At 47.3% G+C, this 20,818-nt stretch overlaps 1 protein-coding gene across 3 annotated transcripts in view; it reads right to left on the bottom strand.

Annotated features, from left to right (window-relative positions):
- Positions 1 to 19,008, bottom strand: part of LOC120983419 (phytanoyl-CoA dioxygenase, peroxisomal-like) — a 68,245-nt gene extending 49,237 nt beyond the window's left edge. The window contains exon 1 of one of the 3 annotated variants that reach the window (XM_040413164.1): positions 18,893 to 19,008. In XM_040413164.1, coding sequence (XP_040269098.1) covers positions 18,893 to 18,961 — 69 coding nt within the window. In that variant the 5' untranslated portion in view covers positions 18,962 to 19,008. Of the gene's footprint in view, positions 1 to 17,947; positions 17,977 to 18,451; positions 18,520 to 18,892 lie in introns of those variants that run through there. The other 2 variants (XM_040413180.1, XM_040413172.1) reach the window with 2 other exon arrangements.
- Between the last annotated feature and the right edge of the window lie 1,810 nt (positions 19,009 to 20,818).

The raw sequence follows: 20,818 nt of genomic DNA, 5'->3' as shown, positions 1-20,818 counted from the left end.
AACCTTTTCGATACCGCGGTCCGTACGGACCGCTGTATGGAAAAAGTTAACAGTAAGATGGAGCTCCCTCCCTCTCCCATCGGGGGGCTGCTGTGCCTTTGCAGCCCCCCGATGGAGAGAGCCCCCAGACAGCCCCCCTCCTTACCCTTCCCCGTCTGCGAAGTTGTGTCCACAACTGAGCAGATGGGAAAGGTTCCCATGGCAACAGGACGCCTTCTCAGGCATCCTGCTGTCCATGGTGCTGAACAGATCTGTGCTAAAGGCATAGATCTGCTCAGGCAAAGTGTAAGTAAAATACAGTACAAAACACTATATAGTGTACTGTACTGTATTATACAGACATCAAACCCACTGGATCTTCAAGAACCAAGTGGGTCTGGGTCAAAAAAAAAGTTAAGTGAAAAAAAGTAAAAATCAAAAAACTAATTTATTACTGATTAAAAATGAAAAAAATAACATTCCCTACACGTTTGGTATCGCCGCATCCGTAACGACCTGATCTATAAAATGGTCATGTTACTTTCCCAGCACGGTGAACGCCATAAAAATAGTTTTTTTTTAAATTATTAGGAAATTTAAATTTTGCCCACCTTACTTCCCAAAAAAGGTAATAAAAGTGATCAAAAAAGTCGCATGTACGCCAAAATAGTACCACTCAAACCGTCATCTCATCCCGCAAAAATCATACCCTACCCAAGATAATCGCCCAAAAACTGAAAAAACTATGGCTCTTAGACTATGGAAACACTAAAACATGATTTTTTTTGTTTCAAAAATGAAATCATTGTGTAAAACTTACATAAATAAAAAAAAATTGTATACATATTAGGTATCGCCGCATCCGTGACAACCTGCTCTATAAAATTACCACATGATCTAACCTGTCAGATGAAGGTTGTAAATAACAAAAAAAGTGCCAAAAAAGCTATTTCTTGTTACCTTGCCGCACAAAAAAGTGTAATATAGAGCAACCAAAAATCATATGTACCCTAAACTAGTACCAACAAAACTGCCACCCTATCCCGTAGTTTCTAAAATGGGGTCACTTTTTTGGAGTTTCTATTCTAGAGGTGCATCAGGGGGGCTTCAAATGGGACATGGTATCAAAAAAAACAGTCCAGCAAAATCTGCCTTCCAAAAACCGTATGGCATTCCTTTCCTTCTGCGCCCTGCCGTGTGCCCGTACAGCAGTTTACGACCACATATGGGGTGTTTCTGTAAACTACAGAATCAGGGCCATAAATAATGAGTTTTGTTTGGCTGTTAACCCTTGCTTTGTAACTGGAAAAAAAATATAAAAATGGAAAATCTGCCAAAAAAGTGAAATTTTGAAATTGTATATTGAAGTGAATGGGGCTGAGCTGCGATATCAAGCACAACTGCTATACAATGTACTGTGCTATGCTTGGTGAGCAAGGAGAAGGCCATGGCACTGTAAGCGCCTGTACCTTCTCAAACAGCTGATTAGCTGGGGTGCCGGGTGTTAAACCCACCACTGATCAGATACTGATGACATGTCATTATAAAAATCTCAGAAAACCCTTTTAACCACCTAACTGTTCTGCCCGAGCTCAGCACAGCCTGTGGGAAAAGTACCTAACTGTTCTGCCTGAGCTGAGCTCGGCCAGAAGTGGAGGGCTGCTTTAGCTGCTGATATCTCCTGAATGGTAGCAGCTAGAAGCATGGTACTGGTCTTGTTTGAAAGTAAAATGACAGCAAGCTAAACAGGAGATATCACTGTTAGAAATCTAGTCGGGAATAATTGCAGGTAAAGCCTGCTTTTACTTTCATTTTCAACTGTATTTACTGCATCCCGATTTCTAACAGTGATATCTTCTCATGTACTGAAGATAATGCCGTCATTCTGGCATTGTTTGAAAGCTTGGAATGTCAGCTTTCAAACAATACAAAGCTAGCTATCAACTAAACCAGAGATCTGAGCAGCTAATGCAGCCCTCCCCCTCCACAGTCTGGAAGAGGAGGGGGAGCAGTTGCAGAACTGTCAGATGCAGGAGGAAAGGAAAAAAATAGTAAAAAAATATATATATAGAAATGCGGCATCATCAACACTGTAGTGACCCACATAATAAAATTATATTCCGTGGATGCCATAAAATCCACAAAATAATGTAAAAATTGCTGTTTTTCTATCTTTCACCTTAAACATAAAATAATAAAAGTTATTTACTACACTATATATACCCCAAAATGGTTCCTAAAAAAAAACTACAACTAATCCTGCAAAATAAAAAGATAAAAACTAGAAGAAAAAAAAAAAAAAGTTATGATTGCTAAAAACACAAAGGGGAAAATAATATTGGTCCTTAAAGGGAACCTGTCACCTGGATTTGGGGTATAGAGCTGAGGACATGGGTTGCTAGATGGCCACTAGCACATCCGCAATATCCAGTCCCCATAGCCCTGTGTGCTTTTATTGTGGAAAAAAAAACGATTTGATACATATGCAAATTAACATTAAAGAGTCATATCTTACTTGTGTGACCAGAGAAGAGTCATATCTTCAAGCTTTGACTCATCTCAGGTTAATTTGCATATGTATCAAATCGGTTTTTATACACAATAAAAGCACACAGAGCTATGGGGACTGGGTATTGCGGATGTGCCAGCGGCGATCTAGCAACCCATGTCCTCAGCTCTATACCCAAAATCCCGGTGACAGGTTCCCTTTAAGGCTAAAATTAATTATGTCACTAAGGGGTTTGAAATGCAATAGTGTCCCCTGAGTTGTGCGCCCACAAGATTTACTCCAAACACACATTAAAAATCTACAAAAAAAAAAAAGTGCATTTTTGGGAGAAATTAACGTGACTGTTAGGAGGTTAATGATCTTGATCTCTACAATATAAAAGTTAAATAAAGAGGGATAAAAATAAAAATAAAAATACTACATTTTACATTTTCTAATCAAAGAAACAATCTGGTAGGGAGACAATAAGGAGATTTTTGTATAACTTACCAGTAAAATCTCTTTCTCGCTCTTCATTGGGGGACACAGGAACCGTGGTTATAGCTATGTCCTCTAGGAGGCGTTGACACTAGTAAAAGCTGTTAGCTCCTCCCCTGGCAGCTATACCCCCTCCAGCCTGGAGAGAGAGCTTCAGTTTGTGAACAAAAACATGGAACACCAAACAAGCCAAAAGACCCAACAGGGTCCTAACCAGCAACAGCCACAGTGTGGCCGAACAACAATACTGGGTGGGTGCTGTGTCCCCCAATGAAGAGCGAGAAAGAGATTTTACTGGTAAGTTATACAAAAATCTTCTTTTCTCGCCCATATTCATTGGGGGACACAGGAACCGTGGGACGTTCAAGAGCAGTCCACGGGGAGGGAAAAAAAAACACAGACCCATGGAAGCAAGCGTACCTGCTGGTAGCTAAGAACTGCCGCCTGCAAGACCTTGCGGGCTAAGCAGCGGCCGCCGATGCACAAGAATGCACCTGGAAAAATTTAGTGAATGTGTGTAAGGAGGACCGGTAACCGCGTTACACAACTGCGCAGCCGAGGCGCGATGCCTCATAGCCCAAGAAGCGTCCACCGCTCAGTGGAGCGAGCCATGACCCTAAGGGCGGAACCCCGAACTGATGTGGAATGTTACAGCATTTGCAGACCGAATCCATTGTGCAATTGCCACCACGGATGACAAAAAAGGGGTTCCGTACGCCGGAAGGGACTGGAGGCTGCCAATAATTACGTAACTCCCTGCCCTAGGGAGTGAAGGAGAGGGACAGTGAAGGAAGGACAATTTCTACATTGATGTGGAAGACAGAGACCACCTTCGGGAGAAAAAAAAAAGGAATGGACCGGAGAAACGCCTTATCCTTGTGAAGACCCAGGAAGGGTTCTCTACAAGAGAGCACCCCCAACTCGAACACCCATCTGATGGATGTGAGAGTCACAAGAAAAAATAAAAACTACCTTCTAGGACAGGAGCCGGAAAGATATCTCCCCAAGGGCTCAAAGGGAGAAGACTGGAACGCTGAGAGAACTATATTCAGATCCCAAGACGGTAAAGGACGGTACGGAGGAACCGTATGTGCCACTCCTTGAAGGAAGGTTACCCTGGGCACCAGGGGAAGCCATGCCGTCAACCAAGACCCTAACTGCCGATGTAAGACCGGAACCTAAAAGAAGGTCGTCTCTGAGTGGCAGTGACAAGGGACATCTCCAGAAGCAGAACAAGATCGGCGTACCATGCACGACGGGGCCAATCCGGAGTGACTAGGATTTGTCGGAATTCCCTCCATCTGATCCTCCGTAGAACCCTGGGTAAGAGAGAAGAAACACGTAAGGAGGGAGAACTCCCGCCAAGGAGATGTCAGGGCATCCATGTCGTATGCTTCCAGAACTCTTGCTCGGGAGAGAAGGTGGGGAGCTTTCGTGTAGATACCGTTAGCACACCCACAACAATGGAAGGAGTCCCCATAGAAGGAGGGATGTGGAGGGGGCCACAGCCCACCAGTCGGGACCGGAGCGTGCCTGGAATGGAAGGCCACTAAAAGAATACCCCGTGCAGATGCAGATGAGGGAAGGTAGTAACATAGGAACTACCAAGGTATGGAACGTGTCTATGAATCATGATCCAGAGGAGGAAAGGGACAGGGGAAGAATAAGCTAGGTCCAAGCCCATTTCCCGTAGAGACTGGCGCTATACAGAAGTAGCCAAGGATTTTAGTTGTAGAAGAATCCATCACCTAACAAAAAACTGAACAGACAGACCCCAAGTATGTAGTGGTATGCAATACCGCTCCCACAGAAATAGCCAGTGCTCGCCCAGTCAGCGCAAAAAAAACTGAGAGGGAGGCCTGAGACTATCCGTAGAAGCCACGTACCATAATGCCCCAGTTTAAGTAGAGCAACGTTAAAAAAAACTCTACCTGGAACGGCGCTGAACAGAAGCAACTGGCAATCTGGCGCCAGGGTAGGGCCCCTACCTGAGGGGATGTCCCACTGCAGCGACCACAAACTCGAGCATTAGTTGCACCTGTGGAGGAGAACACGCTGTAGCTGCTACCAGAGCACCAGCATAACCACTTCCCCAGAGAAGGAGGAGTGGTGGATAGAGAATACAGGCAATAAAGCACTTGACTTTCTGGAACGTACTCACCATATATGTGCAATGGTGTACGCACTACTACTGATGCGGACAATATCATGACCGACTGGAACAATGAAGTCTCATGTAGATGGGGGTCTCTAGGACACAAGTGATGCTAGTAAACCCCCTGAGAAGACAGAGGAGTTATAATCATGGCCAAAACAGCACCAAACGAACATAATTAAAATAGCCACCGTACCACTGGCGGCACTCATAGCACTATAGTAAGACTACCGGGCACCGTCAAGTACCAACTGTTGAATTGCCGTATCTGAAGATATTCAGTTATTCCCCCGCTAGTGGATCACTTGCGAAAGGGGGTAAGGCAGGCAGGAAGCACAGTGATGTGTAACACTCCGGCTATGGGAGGATAGCGCAACAGTCGGACCGTATCCAATGGTGGTGCAATTACCCTACCTATGGAAGGTGTAATCAGTACTTAAGCCAGTGGTAGGGAAAATACCCCACCTAAGAAGGGTTAATGCCCACGGCGAAAACTAGTGCATATGGCAAGTCCTGTACCCTGTGGGAGTGCAATTAACACCTAAGTAAGGGGGTAATGCATACAGCACACCTCGTAACCAGTGAGGATGTCATCCTGCCACCTGTGGAAGGAGCTAATGAATACGGCAGGTACTGAACCCAGTAGAGATGCAATTTCACCACCTACAGAAGGGGGAATGTACAGTCGTGGCCAAAAGTTTTGAGAATGATACAAATATTAGTTTTCACAAAGTTTGCTGCTAAACTGCTTTTAGATCTTTGTTTCAGTTGTTTCTGTGATGTAGTGAAATATAAATTACACGCACTTCATACGTTTCAAAGGCTTTTATCGACAATTACATGACATTTATGCAAAGAGTCAGTATTTTCAGCGCATAACATAAGAAGGAAAGATAGATCACTAAGCACTCGAGCATGCGCAACAATATATGATGTAAGTGACCAGAAAGAGGACCGGACGTAAGCGCTTGAAAACCAGACAAGAGTGGAATCATTTAGGGCTTAGTAACTAAGTGCCTGAGCATGCCCAGTGATTAGATGGTATCTATGACCGGCACTAAGTCCGGACGCATGCGCATTGAGTTCGAAAAAATAGCAGAAAGAGTCACAAAGTCTTGGAGCATGCGCAAAGAACATAGGGCATGAATGACCGGCACTAAGTCCAGACGCAGGCGCCTTACCAACAAACGAGAATGGAGTATATCACCAGAGTGCTGGGGCATGCGCGATAAGGGAGAACTAGCGATTCCCACTATGTCTGTGCGCACGGACAGACGGCGCAGCTGAGTGTTGGTTAGTGGAGAGAGAGGTGGGAGGACCTAAACACCGAACACCTCATGGAACGCAAGTATTGATTGGCTGCAATACTCTAGTGAATAGCAACAGAGATGCACATAGGTCAATGCAGTTATGACACTCACTGGGAGGTTTTAAAAGCCTGGTCCCGCCCCCAACACAATCACTGCCCATACCCCTGAAGACGCCATGGCGAAACATGTCGGGGGGCAGTGTGTGTTATATGTGATTTTAGCCAGTGAGTGCAATGCTGAGCAAGAATGTATGACATGATTGGCAGTAACTTAGTGCACTGGGAGGACGCTCGATATCTATAGGTAGCGCACTGTGGAAATAACAGTGCGCACCTAAACTAACTGTGACAACTGGTTAACAGTGACAGTAGAAATAACTAAGAAAAATAGCTAGGGTGCCCCCCAGTGGCCTATAAGTATATACATACAAGATCACAATCGCAAGAGTGCAGGCACCAGTGACAATTTTAATGTGTGAGTTCTAGTTATATTTTTTATGGGTAAATAATAAACGTTAATTTTTAACATTGGCAATTTAGTAGCACGTGTCAACCTAGAGACAATTTATGGTCTTAGTGACCAATTGGAAAAATTTGGTATTTGCAGTGTTGGCCCTTCTTTTTCAGGACCTCTGCAATTCGACTGGGCATGCTCTCATTCAACTTCTGGGCCAATTCCTGACTGATAGCAACCCATTCTTTCATAATCACTTCTTGGAGTTTGTCAGAATTAGTGGGTTTTTGTTTGTCCACCCGCCTCTTGAGGATTGACCACAAGTTCTCAATGGGATTAAGATCTGGGGAGTTTCCAGGCCATGGACCCAAAATGTCAACGTTTTGGTCCCCGAGCCACTTAGTTATCACTTTTGCCTTATGGCACGGTGCTCCATCGTGCTGGAAAATGCATTGTTCTTCACCAAACTGTTGTTGGATTGTTGGAAGAAGTTGCTGTTGGAGGGTCTTTTGGTACCATTCTTTATTCATGGGTGTGTTTTTGGGCAAAATTGTGAGTGAGCCCACTCCCTTGGATGAGAAGCAACCCCACACATGAATGGTCTCAGGATGCTTTACTGTTGGCATGACACAGGAATGATGGTAGCACTCACCTTTTCTTCTCCGGACAAGCCTTTTTCCAGATGCCCCAAACAATCGGAAAGAGGCTTCATCGGAGAATATGACTTTGCCCCAGTCCTCAGCAGTCCATTCACCAAACTTTCTGCAGAAGATCAATCTGTCCCTGATGTTTATTTTGGAGAGAAGTGGCTTCTTTCTTGACACCAGGCCATCTTCCAAAAGTCTTCGCCTCACTGTGCGTGCAGATGCGCTCACACCTGCCTGCTGCCATTCCTGAGCAAGCTCTGCACTGGTGGCACTCTGATCCCGCAGCTGAATCCTCTTTAGGAGACTATCCTGGCACTTGCTGGACTTTCTTGGACGCCCTGAAGCCTTCTTAACAAGAATTGAACCTCTTTCCTTGAAGTTCTTGATGATCCTATAAATTGTTGATTGAGGTGCAATCTTAGTAGCCACAATATCCTTGTCTGTGAAGCCATTTTTATGCAACACAATGATGGCTGCACGCGTTTCTTTGCAGGTCACCATGGTTAACAATGGAAGTACAATGATTTCAAGCATCACCCTCCTTTTAACATGTCGTCTGCCATTTTAACCCAATCAGCCTGACATAATGATCTCCAGCCTTGTGCTCGTCAACATTCTCACCTGAGTTAACAAGACGATTACTGAAATGATCTCAGCAGGTCCTTTAATGACAGCAATGAAATGCAGTGGAAAGGTTTTTTTGGGATTAAGTTAATTTTCTTGGAAAAGAAGGACTATGCAATTCATCTGATCACTCTTCATAACATTCTGGAGCATATGCAAATTGCGATTATAAAAACTTAAGCAGCAACTTTTCCAATATTTATGTAATTCTCAAAACTTTTGGCCACGACTGTATACGTCCGGCACTGAAATCAGTGTTATTGTACTTAGTCCACCTATGACCGGGGACAATGTATAAGGTCAGTACTGTATCCCAAGTAGTGCAATTACTCCGCCAAGGAAGGGGGTAATGTCTGCGACAAGTGCTGCTGGCCACCGTAGAAGCAATCTTAGGAGATTGCTTCGGATTTATGTCGGGATCTGAATCAGTGAGTCGTCCCCCCCCACCTCCTTCGGACGGACCAGCTCCTGTGAGAGAGGGTGCGCCTAAGAGTGACCCGGGGAGGAAAGGAGGGGGTGTGGAGATGTTCGAGGAGAAGATGACCTGCTGCGGTCCGCCCCTCAGAATCTCGCCCCTGGCAGATGCGGACTGAGCAGGTGGGGGCTTAGCAACCATAACACCCAGGGGGTGGAATGGGAATTGCGGCGGCTAAGAATCATCAACCAAACGACCCCAGAGGGTGGATTGGGAAGTTCCAGTTGTCACCCACTGGAATTGCGCAGGTGGTGAATTATCAACCAAACGACCCAGGAGGGTGGATTGGGAATCCAGAGGTTCTCCACTGTATGGCACAGGTGGAGAATTATCCACCAAACGACCCAAAATGGTGGATTGGGAAGACAGAGGTCCCCTATTGAATTGCGCAGGCGGAGAATCATCAACTAAACGACCCAGGAGGGTAGATTGGGAATGTCAGAGATCCTCTATTGAAGTTGCGCTGGTGGAGAACTTTCAACCAAACGACCCAGAAGGGTGGACTAGGAAGTCAGGGGTCCTATTGAATTGCGCAGGGGGAGAATATAGACCAAACGACCCAGGAACGTCAGAGATCCTCCTTGATTGCGCAGGTGGAGGATTGTCAGCCAACGGCCCCGGGAATCCTGCAGGGTTCCCTGTATTGCGCAGGTGTACGCAGAAGTATCAGCCAAGCGGCCGAGTAGGGCGGATTTGGATTATGAGAGGTCCTCCTGACCGGAACAGGGTACGGGCCCAGTCTGTACCGCACGGTCATGATATGTGCTGAGGGGGGCCGGGGCCCGTATTAAATGCTTCCTTTTGGTGTTTTTTTATATGGAGAAGTATGAAGTAGGGCTGCACGATATGGGAATTTTGTGTGATTGCGATTAGGGCCCTAAAAATTGCGATATTGATATGCGATGCAATATTTTAAGGGAATTGTGCTAGAGGTCTATTTGCTTGGATTTTCCCATATGAGCCGCTGACGCGGCTGGGTATGACGCTGTTATGTGGGGGGGGGATCTGTGGAGGACGCTGTTATGTGGGGGGGGGATCTGTGGAGGACGCTGTTATGTGGGGGGGGGATCTGTGGAGGACACTTATGTGGGGGGGGGATCTGTGGAGGACACTTATGTGGGGGGGGGATCTGTGGAGGACACTTATGTGGGGGGGGGGTCTGTGGAGGACACTTATGTGGGGGGGGGGTCTGTGGAGGACACTTATGTGGGGGGGGATCTGTGGAGGACACTTATGTGGGGGGGGGATCTGTGGAGGACACTTATGTGGGGGGGGGGATCTGTGGAGGACACTTATGTGGGGGGGGGGATCTGTGGAGGACACTTATGTGGGGGGGGGGATCTGTGGAGGACACTTATGTGGGGGGGGGATCTGTGGAGGACACTTATGTGGGGGGGGGGTCTGTGGAGGACACTTATGTGGGGGGGGGATCTGTGGAGGACACTTATGTGGGGGGGGGGGCTGTGGAGGACACTTATGTGGGGGGGGGATCTGTGGAGGACACTTATGTGGGGGGGGATCTGTGGAGGACACTTATGTGGGGGGGGGGATCTGTGGAGGACACTTATGTGGGGGGGGGGGATCTGTGGAGGACACTTATGTGGGGGGGGGGGTCTGTGGAGGACACTTATGTGGGGGGGGATCTGTGGAGGACACTTATGTGGGGGGGGGATCTGTGGAGGACACTTATGTGGGGGGGGGATCTGTGGAGGACACTTATGTGGGGGGGGGGATCTGTGGAGGACACTTATGTGGGGGGGATCTGTGGAGGACACTTATGTGGGGGGGATCTGTGGAGGACACTTATGTGGGGGGGATCTGTGGAGGACACTTATGTGGGGGGGATCTGTGGAGGACACTTATGTGGGGGGGATCTGTGGAGGACACTTATGTGGGGGGGATCTGTGGAGGACACTTATGTGGGGGGGATCTGTGGAGGACACTTATGTGGGGGGGATCTGTGGAGGACACTTATGTGGGGGGGATCTGTGGAGGACACTTATGTGGGGGGGATCTGTGGAGGACACTTATGTGGGGGGGATCTGTGGAGGACACTTATGTGGGGGGGATCTGTGGAGGACACTTATGTGGGGGGGATCTGTGGAGGACACTTATGTGGGGGGGATCTGTGGAGGACACTTATGTGGGGGGGATCTGTGGAGGACACTTATGTGGGGGGGATCTGTGGAGGACACTTATGTGGGGGGGATCTGTGGAGGACACTTATGTGGGGGGGATCTGTGGAGGACACTTATGTGGGGGGGATCTGTGGAGGACACTTATGTGGGGGGGATCTGTGGAGGACACTTATGTGGGGGGGATCTGTGGAGGACACTTATGTGGGGGGGATCTGTGGAGGACACTTATGTGGGGGGGATCTGTGGAGGACACTTATGTGGGGGGGATCTGTGGAGGACACTTATGTGGGGGGGATCTGTGGAGGACACTTATGTGGGGGGGATCTGTGGAGGACACTTATGTGGGGGGGATCTGTGGAGGACACTTATGTGGGGGGGATCTGTGGAGGACACTTATGTGGGGGGGATCTGTGGAGGACACTTATGTGGGGGGGATCTGTGGAGGACACTTATGTGGGGGGGATCTGTGGAGGACACTTATGTGGGGGGGATCTGTGGAGGACACTTATGTGGGGGGGATCTGTGGAGGACACTTATGTGGGGGGGATCTGTGGAGGACACTTATGTGGGGGGGATCTGTGGAGGACACTTATGTGGGGGGGATCTGTGGAGGACACTTATGTGGGGGGGATCTGTGGAGGACACTTATGTGGGGGGGATCTGTGGAGGACACTTATGTGGGGGGGATCTGTGGAGGACACTTATGTGGGGGGGATCTGTGGAGGACACTTATGTGGGGGGGATCTGTGGAGGACACTTATGTGGGGGGGATCTGTGGAGGACACTTATGTGGGGGCGATCTGTGGAGGACACTTATGTGGGGGCGATCTGTGGAGGACACTTATGTGGGGGCGATCTGTGGAGGACACTTATGTGGGGGGGATCTGTGGAGGACACTTATGTGGGGGGGATCTGTGGAGGACACTTATGTGGGGGGGATCTGTGGAGGACACTTATGTGGGGGGGATCTGTGGAGGACACTTATGTGGGGGGGATCTGTGGAGGACACTTATGTGGGGGGGATCTGTGGAGGACACTTATGTGGGGGGGATCTGTGGAGGACACTTATGTGGGGGGGATCTGTGGAGGACACTTATGTGGGGGGGATCTGTGGAGGACACTTATGTGGGGGATCTGTGGAGGACACTTATGTGGGGGATCTGTGGATGGCACTGTTTTGGGGTGGATCTGTGGATGGCACTGTTTTGGGGTGGATCTGTGGATGGCACTGTTTTGGGGTGGATCTGTGGATGGCACTGTTATAGGGAATGTGTGCTACGACACATAGGGCCATGAGGGGAGCCAGCATAAGACACACATATAGCATCTTATGCTGGTCCCCCTCATGGCCCCGTGTGTCCCAAACTGCGCACATAACTGGCTTTGTGTGTAAAGTATTTTACTACTGTCTGAAACAATCTCTCTCCTATTGATAAAATGGCCAGCCTCTGTACTCACTTTCACTATGAATGCACTGCAGCGAGGAAGCAGGAGCGTGACTAAGTGACGTCAGTCACGCGCCGGCCAGCCAGCTCGCTGCCGTGCATTCATAGTGAAAGTGAGTACAGAGGCTGGCCATTTTATCGATAGGAGAGAGCTTGTTTCAGACAGTAGTAAAATACTTTACACACAAAGGCAGTTACGTGCGCGGGGCCCCTTCATACATAATCGCCGCATTTTCGGGTCGGCCAAATCGCCATATCGCATTTGGTGATTCGATTATTTTTTCGATATATCGTGCAGCCCTAGGAGGGGGAAGAGGTTAATACTTACCTAGTCCCGTGTACTCACCTAATCTTCTGTCCTGCCGCCATCTTCACCCTTCCTCTGTTCCAGCAGGGTCACCCCTTCAGCTACTGGCACCGTAGTGGCAGGACGCTGGAAAAAGGGGCTTAAATGGGTGACCCTTGTACTGGCGGGATGCAGGGGAGCGAGGCTGCCCTGGTCCACCTTGCCTTCTATGGGGGAGGCAGCAGTGCGGGTGACCGGCACTGGTGCAACTCGACCCCGGGAGAACAGGGAGGCGAGGGGTTCACTGTTTTCCCATCTGAAAAAGAAGGAAAGAAACAAAACTAAAATAAAAAATCTTCAGGAGATCCCTTGCCTCCTATTGACACTAGAAAAAACTGAAGCTCTCTCTCCAGGCTGGAGGGGGTATAGCTGCCAGGGGAGGAGCTAACAGCTTTTACTAGTGTCAACGCCTCCTAGAGGACATAGCTATACCCACGGTTCCGGTGTCCCCCAATGAATATGGGCGAGAAAATAATTATTCCTTCTACTCCTTTCCGGAGACCAGCGGCTATCTTCCTTTGATGGTTTTGTAAAGTGTTGTTGGCACATATCAATGAGTAATCGCTAACTGGCCAAAAATGTAAATTAGTAGATTGCATGGATAGCGGCTCGCTGGTATTGCAATATGGATAACGTGGGTGCTATGGCTGATTGGCTGTCCGAATAGCCAAAGTGCAATAGCTAAATATGTAAAAGAGAAAGCTGGCACTCTCACCCAGTTTGTATCAAACAATGGTATTTATTACATCACTTCCATATTAAAACTGAATAAATAAATAGACAGACGGTGTAAGGATAACCTCTTATAATAGTAACCACGGAGCTCTTGCTATGAGGATAAAGTATAAAATATACATTCTGCAGAGAATATCCTTTGTGACAGAAGTATTTATGTATAATAATATATGAAAAATAAAAAAGTTAGAAAAATGTAAAAAATGAAAAAAGTTAGAACAATTAAAATCTATCTATTCATTATCTACTATTATCTATTAATTTTTTATTTATTTGTTTCTAACTTTTATTTTTCATGGCCTACAGGGAGGTCATTATAGGAGGCATTATAACTTATTACCGCTAGGGGCTTTAAAGGGATGCCTTATAGAGGGGCCTTGTTACTGCTGGGGGGCACTATAGAGGGTTTTATTTCTACTAGCGTCCCTATGGGTGCATTAATAATATTGAGGGTATTATTATTATTATTATTAAGCACAATATGGAGGGCATTACCACTAAAGGAGTTGCTTTTGAGGTACTGTAGGGGGCACTATTAATATTGGAGGCAGTCTATTACTATGGGGGGGACTATCTTTATTGCAGTATAATTTCTATAGTGTAATATTTGGGGCCTTGGGGAGCACAGGGTACACAGTATTGGGGGTGGTAGCAGGATGACGATATTGGGACACCAGGAGGAGGAGAATGATAGAAAAGTGAGGAACCTAAGGTGTCTCTGTGCTGAACTCTGCAGAGACAAGACACAGCTGAAATCATTTATATATTACAAAAATTGTACTTATTAGTGCGGGGAGGGAGGGGCCCAATACTGAGCTTTGCTATGGGGCCCCATGATTTCTACGTTTGCCCCTATATGCAGGTGCACATGGCACTACTATATAATAAACAGACGTGATAATAAAGTGATGCAGTTTAAGGTACCTTTACACGAGGCGATGATCGGTATGATTGAGTGATGAACAAGTTGTTTCTTGGTGTAGTGAACGTTTCAACAGTGACCCTTTAGAAGTGCTGATTATGGTTCACAAAATCATAATTTCAATCACATATCCCATCGTGCTGCATTTACACAAAGTCAAATTTGAGTGTCGTGCGGTAAGAGATTCCTGTTTATGAAATCGTTAATGTCCAACGATGATTTTTGCTCCCACACAAATGAACCACCGAAAAATCTACCGATTGTCGCTCTCTCACTCATTGCTTTTACACCGCTTGATAATCGTGCAGTTATGCGCAATTTAGTGATAGTTTACAGGATAATCTCCTTGTGTACAGGTACCTTTAGTAATACTGCATGAAGACCCAATCAAGTTGTTAAGACTGGTGTTTCCTGGAGTATAAAGCTCCACATCTATTAAAGGGTTCTCTGAGACCACAAACCCCTTTTTTTTCTTATGGCCAGGCAGGGTACATGGGTTAAGAAAAAAGATCCACCTGTGATGTAGACAGCACATCGGTTTCAGTCCCAGTTCCGGGGACCAGAAGCAGTGGCGCTGCAGCCGGAGCATCGGTGACCCTGCCTAGAGATATGAGGGGAAAAACTATTGGCTGTATAACCTGAAACCTGGTGTAGGGGGTAAATTCTGATAAACCTGTCTGGCTGTAGAGGCCCTTCTATGTGAACAACTGGAAAATAAATTTAAATAGTTGTATACTGATATATATATACAGTACAGACCAAAAGTTTGGACACCTTCTCATTCAAAGAGTTTTCTTTATTTTCATGACTATGAAGGTATCAAAACTATGAATTAACACATGTGGAATTATATACATAACAAACAAGTGTGAAACAACTGAAAATATGTCATATTCTAGGTTCTTCAAAGTAGCCACCTTTTGCTTTGATTACTGCTTTGCACACTCTTGATGAGCTTCAAGAGGTAGTCCCCTGAAATGGTCTTCCAACAGTCTTGAAGGAGTTCCCAGAGATGCTTAGCACTTGGTGGCCCTTTTGCCTTCACTCTGCGGTCCAGCTTACCCCAAACCATCTCGATTGGGTTCAGGTCCGGTGACTGTGAAGGCCAGGTCATCTGGCGCAGCACCCCATCACTCTCCTTCATGGTCAAATAGCCCTTACTTTCAAAGTTTTCCCAATTTTTCGGCTGACTGACTGACTGACCTTAATTTCTTAAAGTAATGATGGCCAATCATTTTTCTTTACTTAGCTGCTTTTTTCTTGCCATAATACAAATTCTAACAGTCTATTCAGTAGGACTATCAGCTGTGTATCCACCTGACTTCTCCTCAACGCAACTGATGGTCCCAACCCCATTTATAAGGCAAGAAATCCCACTTATTAAACCTGACAGGGCACACCTGTGAAGTGAAAACCATTTCAGGGGACTACCTCTTGAAGCTCATCAAGAGAATGCCAAGAGTGTGCAAAGCAGTAATCAAAGCAAAAGGTGGCTACTTTGAAGAACCTAGAATATGACATATTTTCAGTTGTTTCACACTTGTTTGTTATGTATATAATTCCACATGTGTTAATTCATAGTTTTGATGCCTTCAGTGTGAATCTAAAATTTTCATAGTCATGAAAATAAAGAAAACTCTTTGAATGAGAAGGTGTGTCCAAACTTTTGGTCTGTACTGTGTATATATATATATATATATATATATATATATATATATATATCTCCAAGAAAAATGGCGGCACTGGCTTGAAAGGAGAAATCGGGTGCGCGTTCCAGGGGAGTGGACTTCTTACCCCAACCAATGGATCCAGAAAATGGACGGCACTCCGGTAAGATGAAAACAAGCGATTCCTTTATTCACCCATATGGTGCAACGTTTCAGCTCCAAAAATGAGCCTTTTTCAAGCAGGGTGTAGCTGGCACCCTGCATAATGACTGAAGCATTTTGGGCCCTGCCAGCTACCCATATTTTGCTCTATTGTATAACATACTAGCGGGATGACGCGATCATTTTTTTGCCAATTGTGTGGCGCTCGATATATGGCAGTTGTAGGTTCACCCACATAGTGAATACGTTTGATATTTTAATAAGAGGTTGTCATGTCCCTTGTATAAAGGGTTATATCAGTGCCTGCCTCATCCACTCGGTGCACTTGATGGATTGGTGTGGTGACTGGGGATGGTTCGCTGCGGTGACGCCGCCATCGCCCGATCACGGCGACGATCATACCGCTGATCCGGTTGATCTTAGCTGTGGGACACCAGCCTTCCCTGCAATGTGCACTCAATGAGCGGGTTTGTGGCAGGACCTGAGGGTTGACAGGATGTTTGACCCCAGGTTCCCATGTGTGCGCGATCTCGCATACTATATGCGCACTTGAGTTTTGATGCGATCCTGACCCATAGTTATTTGTTTAGTCTTTTCAACCTTTTTGTTTACCTGGTTTCGTGAGAGTCATGTGATAATGATCACATGACTACCAATGGGAGGCCTCTACTGCACTGACATGCGCACATCTGAGCATGACCAGATCGGGCCATCTTGGTTATGGGTTTTTTCTTTTTTGCTCTGCGCCTGAAGGATTGCGAGATTTAATGCTCTCGCTCATGCGCAGAGGGTGAATAGGGACACTGCTGAGACCGCGATGCTTCATGTATGCAGTCTATCAGCTGATTTGTGAGTTTTTAATTTACACTATGCAATTGGGCGCACCTGTATTACGTAATGAGCAATTATACTGCACGATGTATATTCATAACATATCATGAAATGGATTATAGCACATTGTATACCTATTTTATTTATGTATTTTGGATGACAATGAGATTCTTTTATGGGTTTCAAATGTCAATATTATTAATTTTGTTCACTTTTATGTTTGATTGATTTTATTGTATGTTTAATTGACACACCTACACTCACCTAAAGAATTATTAGGAACTCCTGTTCTATTTCTCATTAATGCAATTATCTAGTCAACCAATCACATGGCAGTTGCTTCAATGCATTTAGGGGGGTGGTCCTGGTCAAGACAATCTCCTGAACTCCAAACTGAATGTCATAATGGGAAAGAAAGGTGATTTAAGCAATTTTGAGCGTGGCATGGTTGTTGGTGCCAGACGGGCCGGTCTGAGTATTTCACAATCTGCTCAGTTACTGGGATTTTCACGCACAACCATTTCTAGGGTTTACAAAGAATGGTGTGAAAAGGGAAAAACATCCAGTATGCGGCAGTCCTGTGGGCAAAAATGCCTTGTGGATGCTAGAGGTCAGAGGAGAATGGGCCGACTGATTCAAGCTGATAGAAGAGCAACGTTGCCTGAAATAACCACTCGTTACAACCGAGGTATGCAGCAAAGCATTTGTGAAGCCACAACACGCACAACCTTGAGGCGGATGGGCTACAACAGCAGAAGACCCCACCGGGTACTATACATCTCCACTACAAATAGGAAAAAGAGGCTACAATTTGCACGAGCTCACCAAAATTGGTTGAAACGTCGCTGCTACCTGACATTGGGTGAATAAACCGCACGTTTTTCTGAATACCTTGGTGTGCTGCTGGCTTTTTTCTGATAGATATATATAGATTATATACACACACACACTTTACAGTGCGGCCATGTCACATATAGATAGGTTCTCCCCTCAGTACATTTCATTACTACATCTCTGCCTATAGTAATGCAGACTGCGCAGTGCCCAGTGGAGCCACCTGTGTACCGCTCACCCTATACCAGTCTCTTCCTGCAGACTGCACAGTGCCCGGACCTGTGTACCAGTCACCCTATACCAGTCTCTTCCTGCAGACTGCACAGTGCCCGGACCTGTGTACCAGTCACCCTATACCAGTCTCTTCCTGCAGACTGCACAGTGCCCGGACCTGTGTACCAGTCACCCTATACCAGTCTCTTCCTGCAGACTGCACAGTGCCTGGACCTGTGTACCAGTCACCCTATACCAGTCTCTTCCTGCAGACTGCACAGTGTCCAGACCTGTGTACCAGTCACCCTATACCAGTCTCTTCCTGCAGACTGCACAGTGCCCGGACCTGTGTACCAGTCACCCTATACCAGTCTCTTCCTGCAGACTGCACAGTGCCCGGACCTGTGTACCAGTCACCCTATACCAGTCTCTTCCTGCAGACTGCACAGTGCCCGGACCTGTGTACCAGTCACCCTATACCAGTCTCTTCCTGCAGACTGCACAGTGCCCGGACCTGTGTACCAGTCACCCTATACCAGTCTCTTCCTGCAGACTGCACAGTGCCCGGACCTGTGTGCCAGTCACCCTATACCAGTCTCTTCCTGCAGACTGCACAGTGCCCAGACCTGTGTACCAGTCACCCTATACCAGTTTCTTCCTGCACACTGCACAGTGCCCAGACCTGTGTACCAGTCACCCTATACCAGTCTCTTCCTGCAGACTGCACAGTGCCCGGACCTGTGTACCAGTCACCCTATACCAGTTTCTTCCTGCACACTGCACAGTGCCCAGACCTGTGTACCAGTCACCCTATACCAGTCTCTTCCTGCAGACTGCACAGTGCCCGGACCTGTGTACCAGTCACCCTATACCAGTCTCTTCCTGCAGACTGCACAGTGCCCGGACCTGTGTACCAGTCACCCTATACCTGTCTTCAGCCCGGCTATGTGCCGGACCAATGGAAGGATACGAGGTGTCGCTGGAGGACGGACAGGCGGCCGCCTCCTCCTGCAGTGATCCCGGAGCCCCGGGCCTGCATGCTTCTAGCGGTGTCTGCGGCTCTTCAAGGCATCACTTATGGCGCAGACCTCACAGTCCGGACTTATAAATCTCCCGCCCCGGACCTGACTCCTCCCATCACAACTCCCTACGCCGCCCCAGCCAAATGCCTGCGGGTAGGGCGTCTGGTGATGGGAGTCTGTACGGACGGGATATACTGGGCACCTGAGACTAGGTGGCGCATAGCTGCCCTCCATGTGCCAAGGAAGAGCTGAAAGTATACGGTGATAACTGTGCATCTAGCTGTATACACCTCACAGCCCCATCCTAAACCATTCCCCCAGGGCAGGCTCCTCCTCCATACAGATTTATCATAGACCCGCTGCCTATACAGGTGTGTGATACCCAGGTGCGGTGCCAGATGTATACAGGTGTGTGATACCCAGGTGCGGTGCCAGATGTATAAAGGTGTGTGATACCCAGGTGCGGTGCCAGATGCTGCGCTTTACACTGTGTGACTGAAAACCAATAAGGGGCGATGGGCCCCCTAGAGTCAAAGGGCCCAGGGCTGCCAACTCAAACGCCCCTATTATAATCCGCCATTGCTCAAGAGGCAGCAACTGGGCCCGGGGCAGCTGCCCCTTTTGCCCCGCGTTACAGACTGCCCTGTCTATGCACCTATACTAATATCTGCGCCAGCCCCAGAAAACTGCTGTAAAAGACGCTAAAAGTGGTGAGGCCCGCAGAGAGAGAGGGTGCTCTCTTTTTTTTTCTTTTTTGAGAAATGGCTTTAAAAAGTCACAAATGTGCAGTTTACCACCTTTCATGATAAATCTTCCCCCATGTTAGGGTACTTTCACACTAGCGGCAGGACGGATCCGACATGCTGTTCACCCTGTCGGATCCATCCTGCCGCTATTTCGCCGTGCCGCCGCTCCGTCCCAATTGACTATAATGGGGACGGGGCGGAGCTCTGGCGCAGCACAGATGTTCGCGGGAAGTTCACTGGCACGGGTTCATGAACTGTTTAGGGAGGAGCGAACTGTGAGCAAGGGGTTATGGCCACCACGTTCCCCAGACCTGTCCATATCTGTGGGGAAATATAAAACAGAAAGTGTCCGCTAACAATCCACATCCTCTGGATGAACTCCAGGAAAACATCACGAACACCATCCGCAGCATCACAAGCAGTGTCATCCAACATAATCCGACCCGCCCAAAGATGCATAGACGTGAACGGGGACCACATTCAGCATCTTTTGTGACACGTGGATAATTAACCCCTTCACAACCTCTGCTGTATGTGTACGGCAGAAGTCGCATCTTTAAACATGGCGTCCGCTTGCGCGTGACAGGGAGGGGGGCACCATAGCCACCGGTTCTGTTCTGCTGTTTCAAATAAGTCATAAGGCTGATCGCATACATTTCACTCCTCAGATGCCGTGGTCAAATGTGACTACAGTATCTGAGCAGGCCAGAAGCAGGAGCTGCGCTCTCCCACTCCTGTAACAGCATTTCCCGGCTGAGATCAGGGAACCTGTTCTGATGCAGCTATTAGCGGAATATACCAATACAGTCCACTAGGTGGCAGAACTGTATTGTTATATTGAAAATGAAGTGTTCGATGATGGCTATTAGGGATGAGCGAATCGACTACAGATGAATCATCCGAAGTCGATTCGCAGAAGGCCTCATGCACACGACCGTTGTTGTGTTCCGTTCCGCAAAATGGGGTTCCGTGATCCGTTTCCGTTTTTGTTTCCGTGTGTCTTCCTTCATTTTTGGAGGATCACCAGACATGAAGGAAAGTAAAAAAAAAAGTCTAAGTCAAGTTTGCCATGCAAATGATAGGAAAAAAACGGACGCGGACACGGATGACAATCTTGTGTGCCTCCGC

The sequence above is a fragment of the Bufo bufo genome, chromosome 1 (assembly GCF_905171765.1).
Source record: "Bufo bufo chromosome 1, aBufBuf1.1, whole genome shotgun sequence".
Lineage (NCBI taxonomy): Eukaryota > Metazoa > Chordata > Amphibia > Anura > Bufonidae > Bufo > Bufo bufo.
The sequence above is the reverse complement of the archived record's forward strand: the minus strand, read 5'-3'. Positions and strand labels throughout refer to the sequence as shown.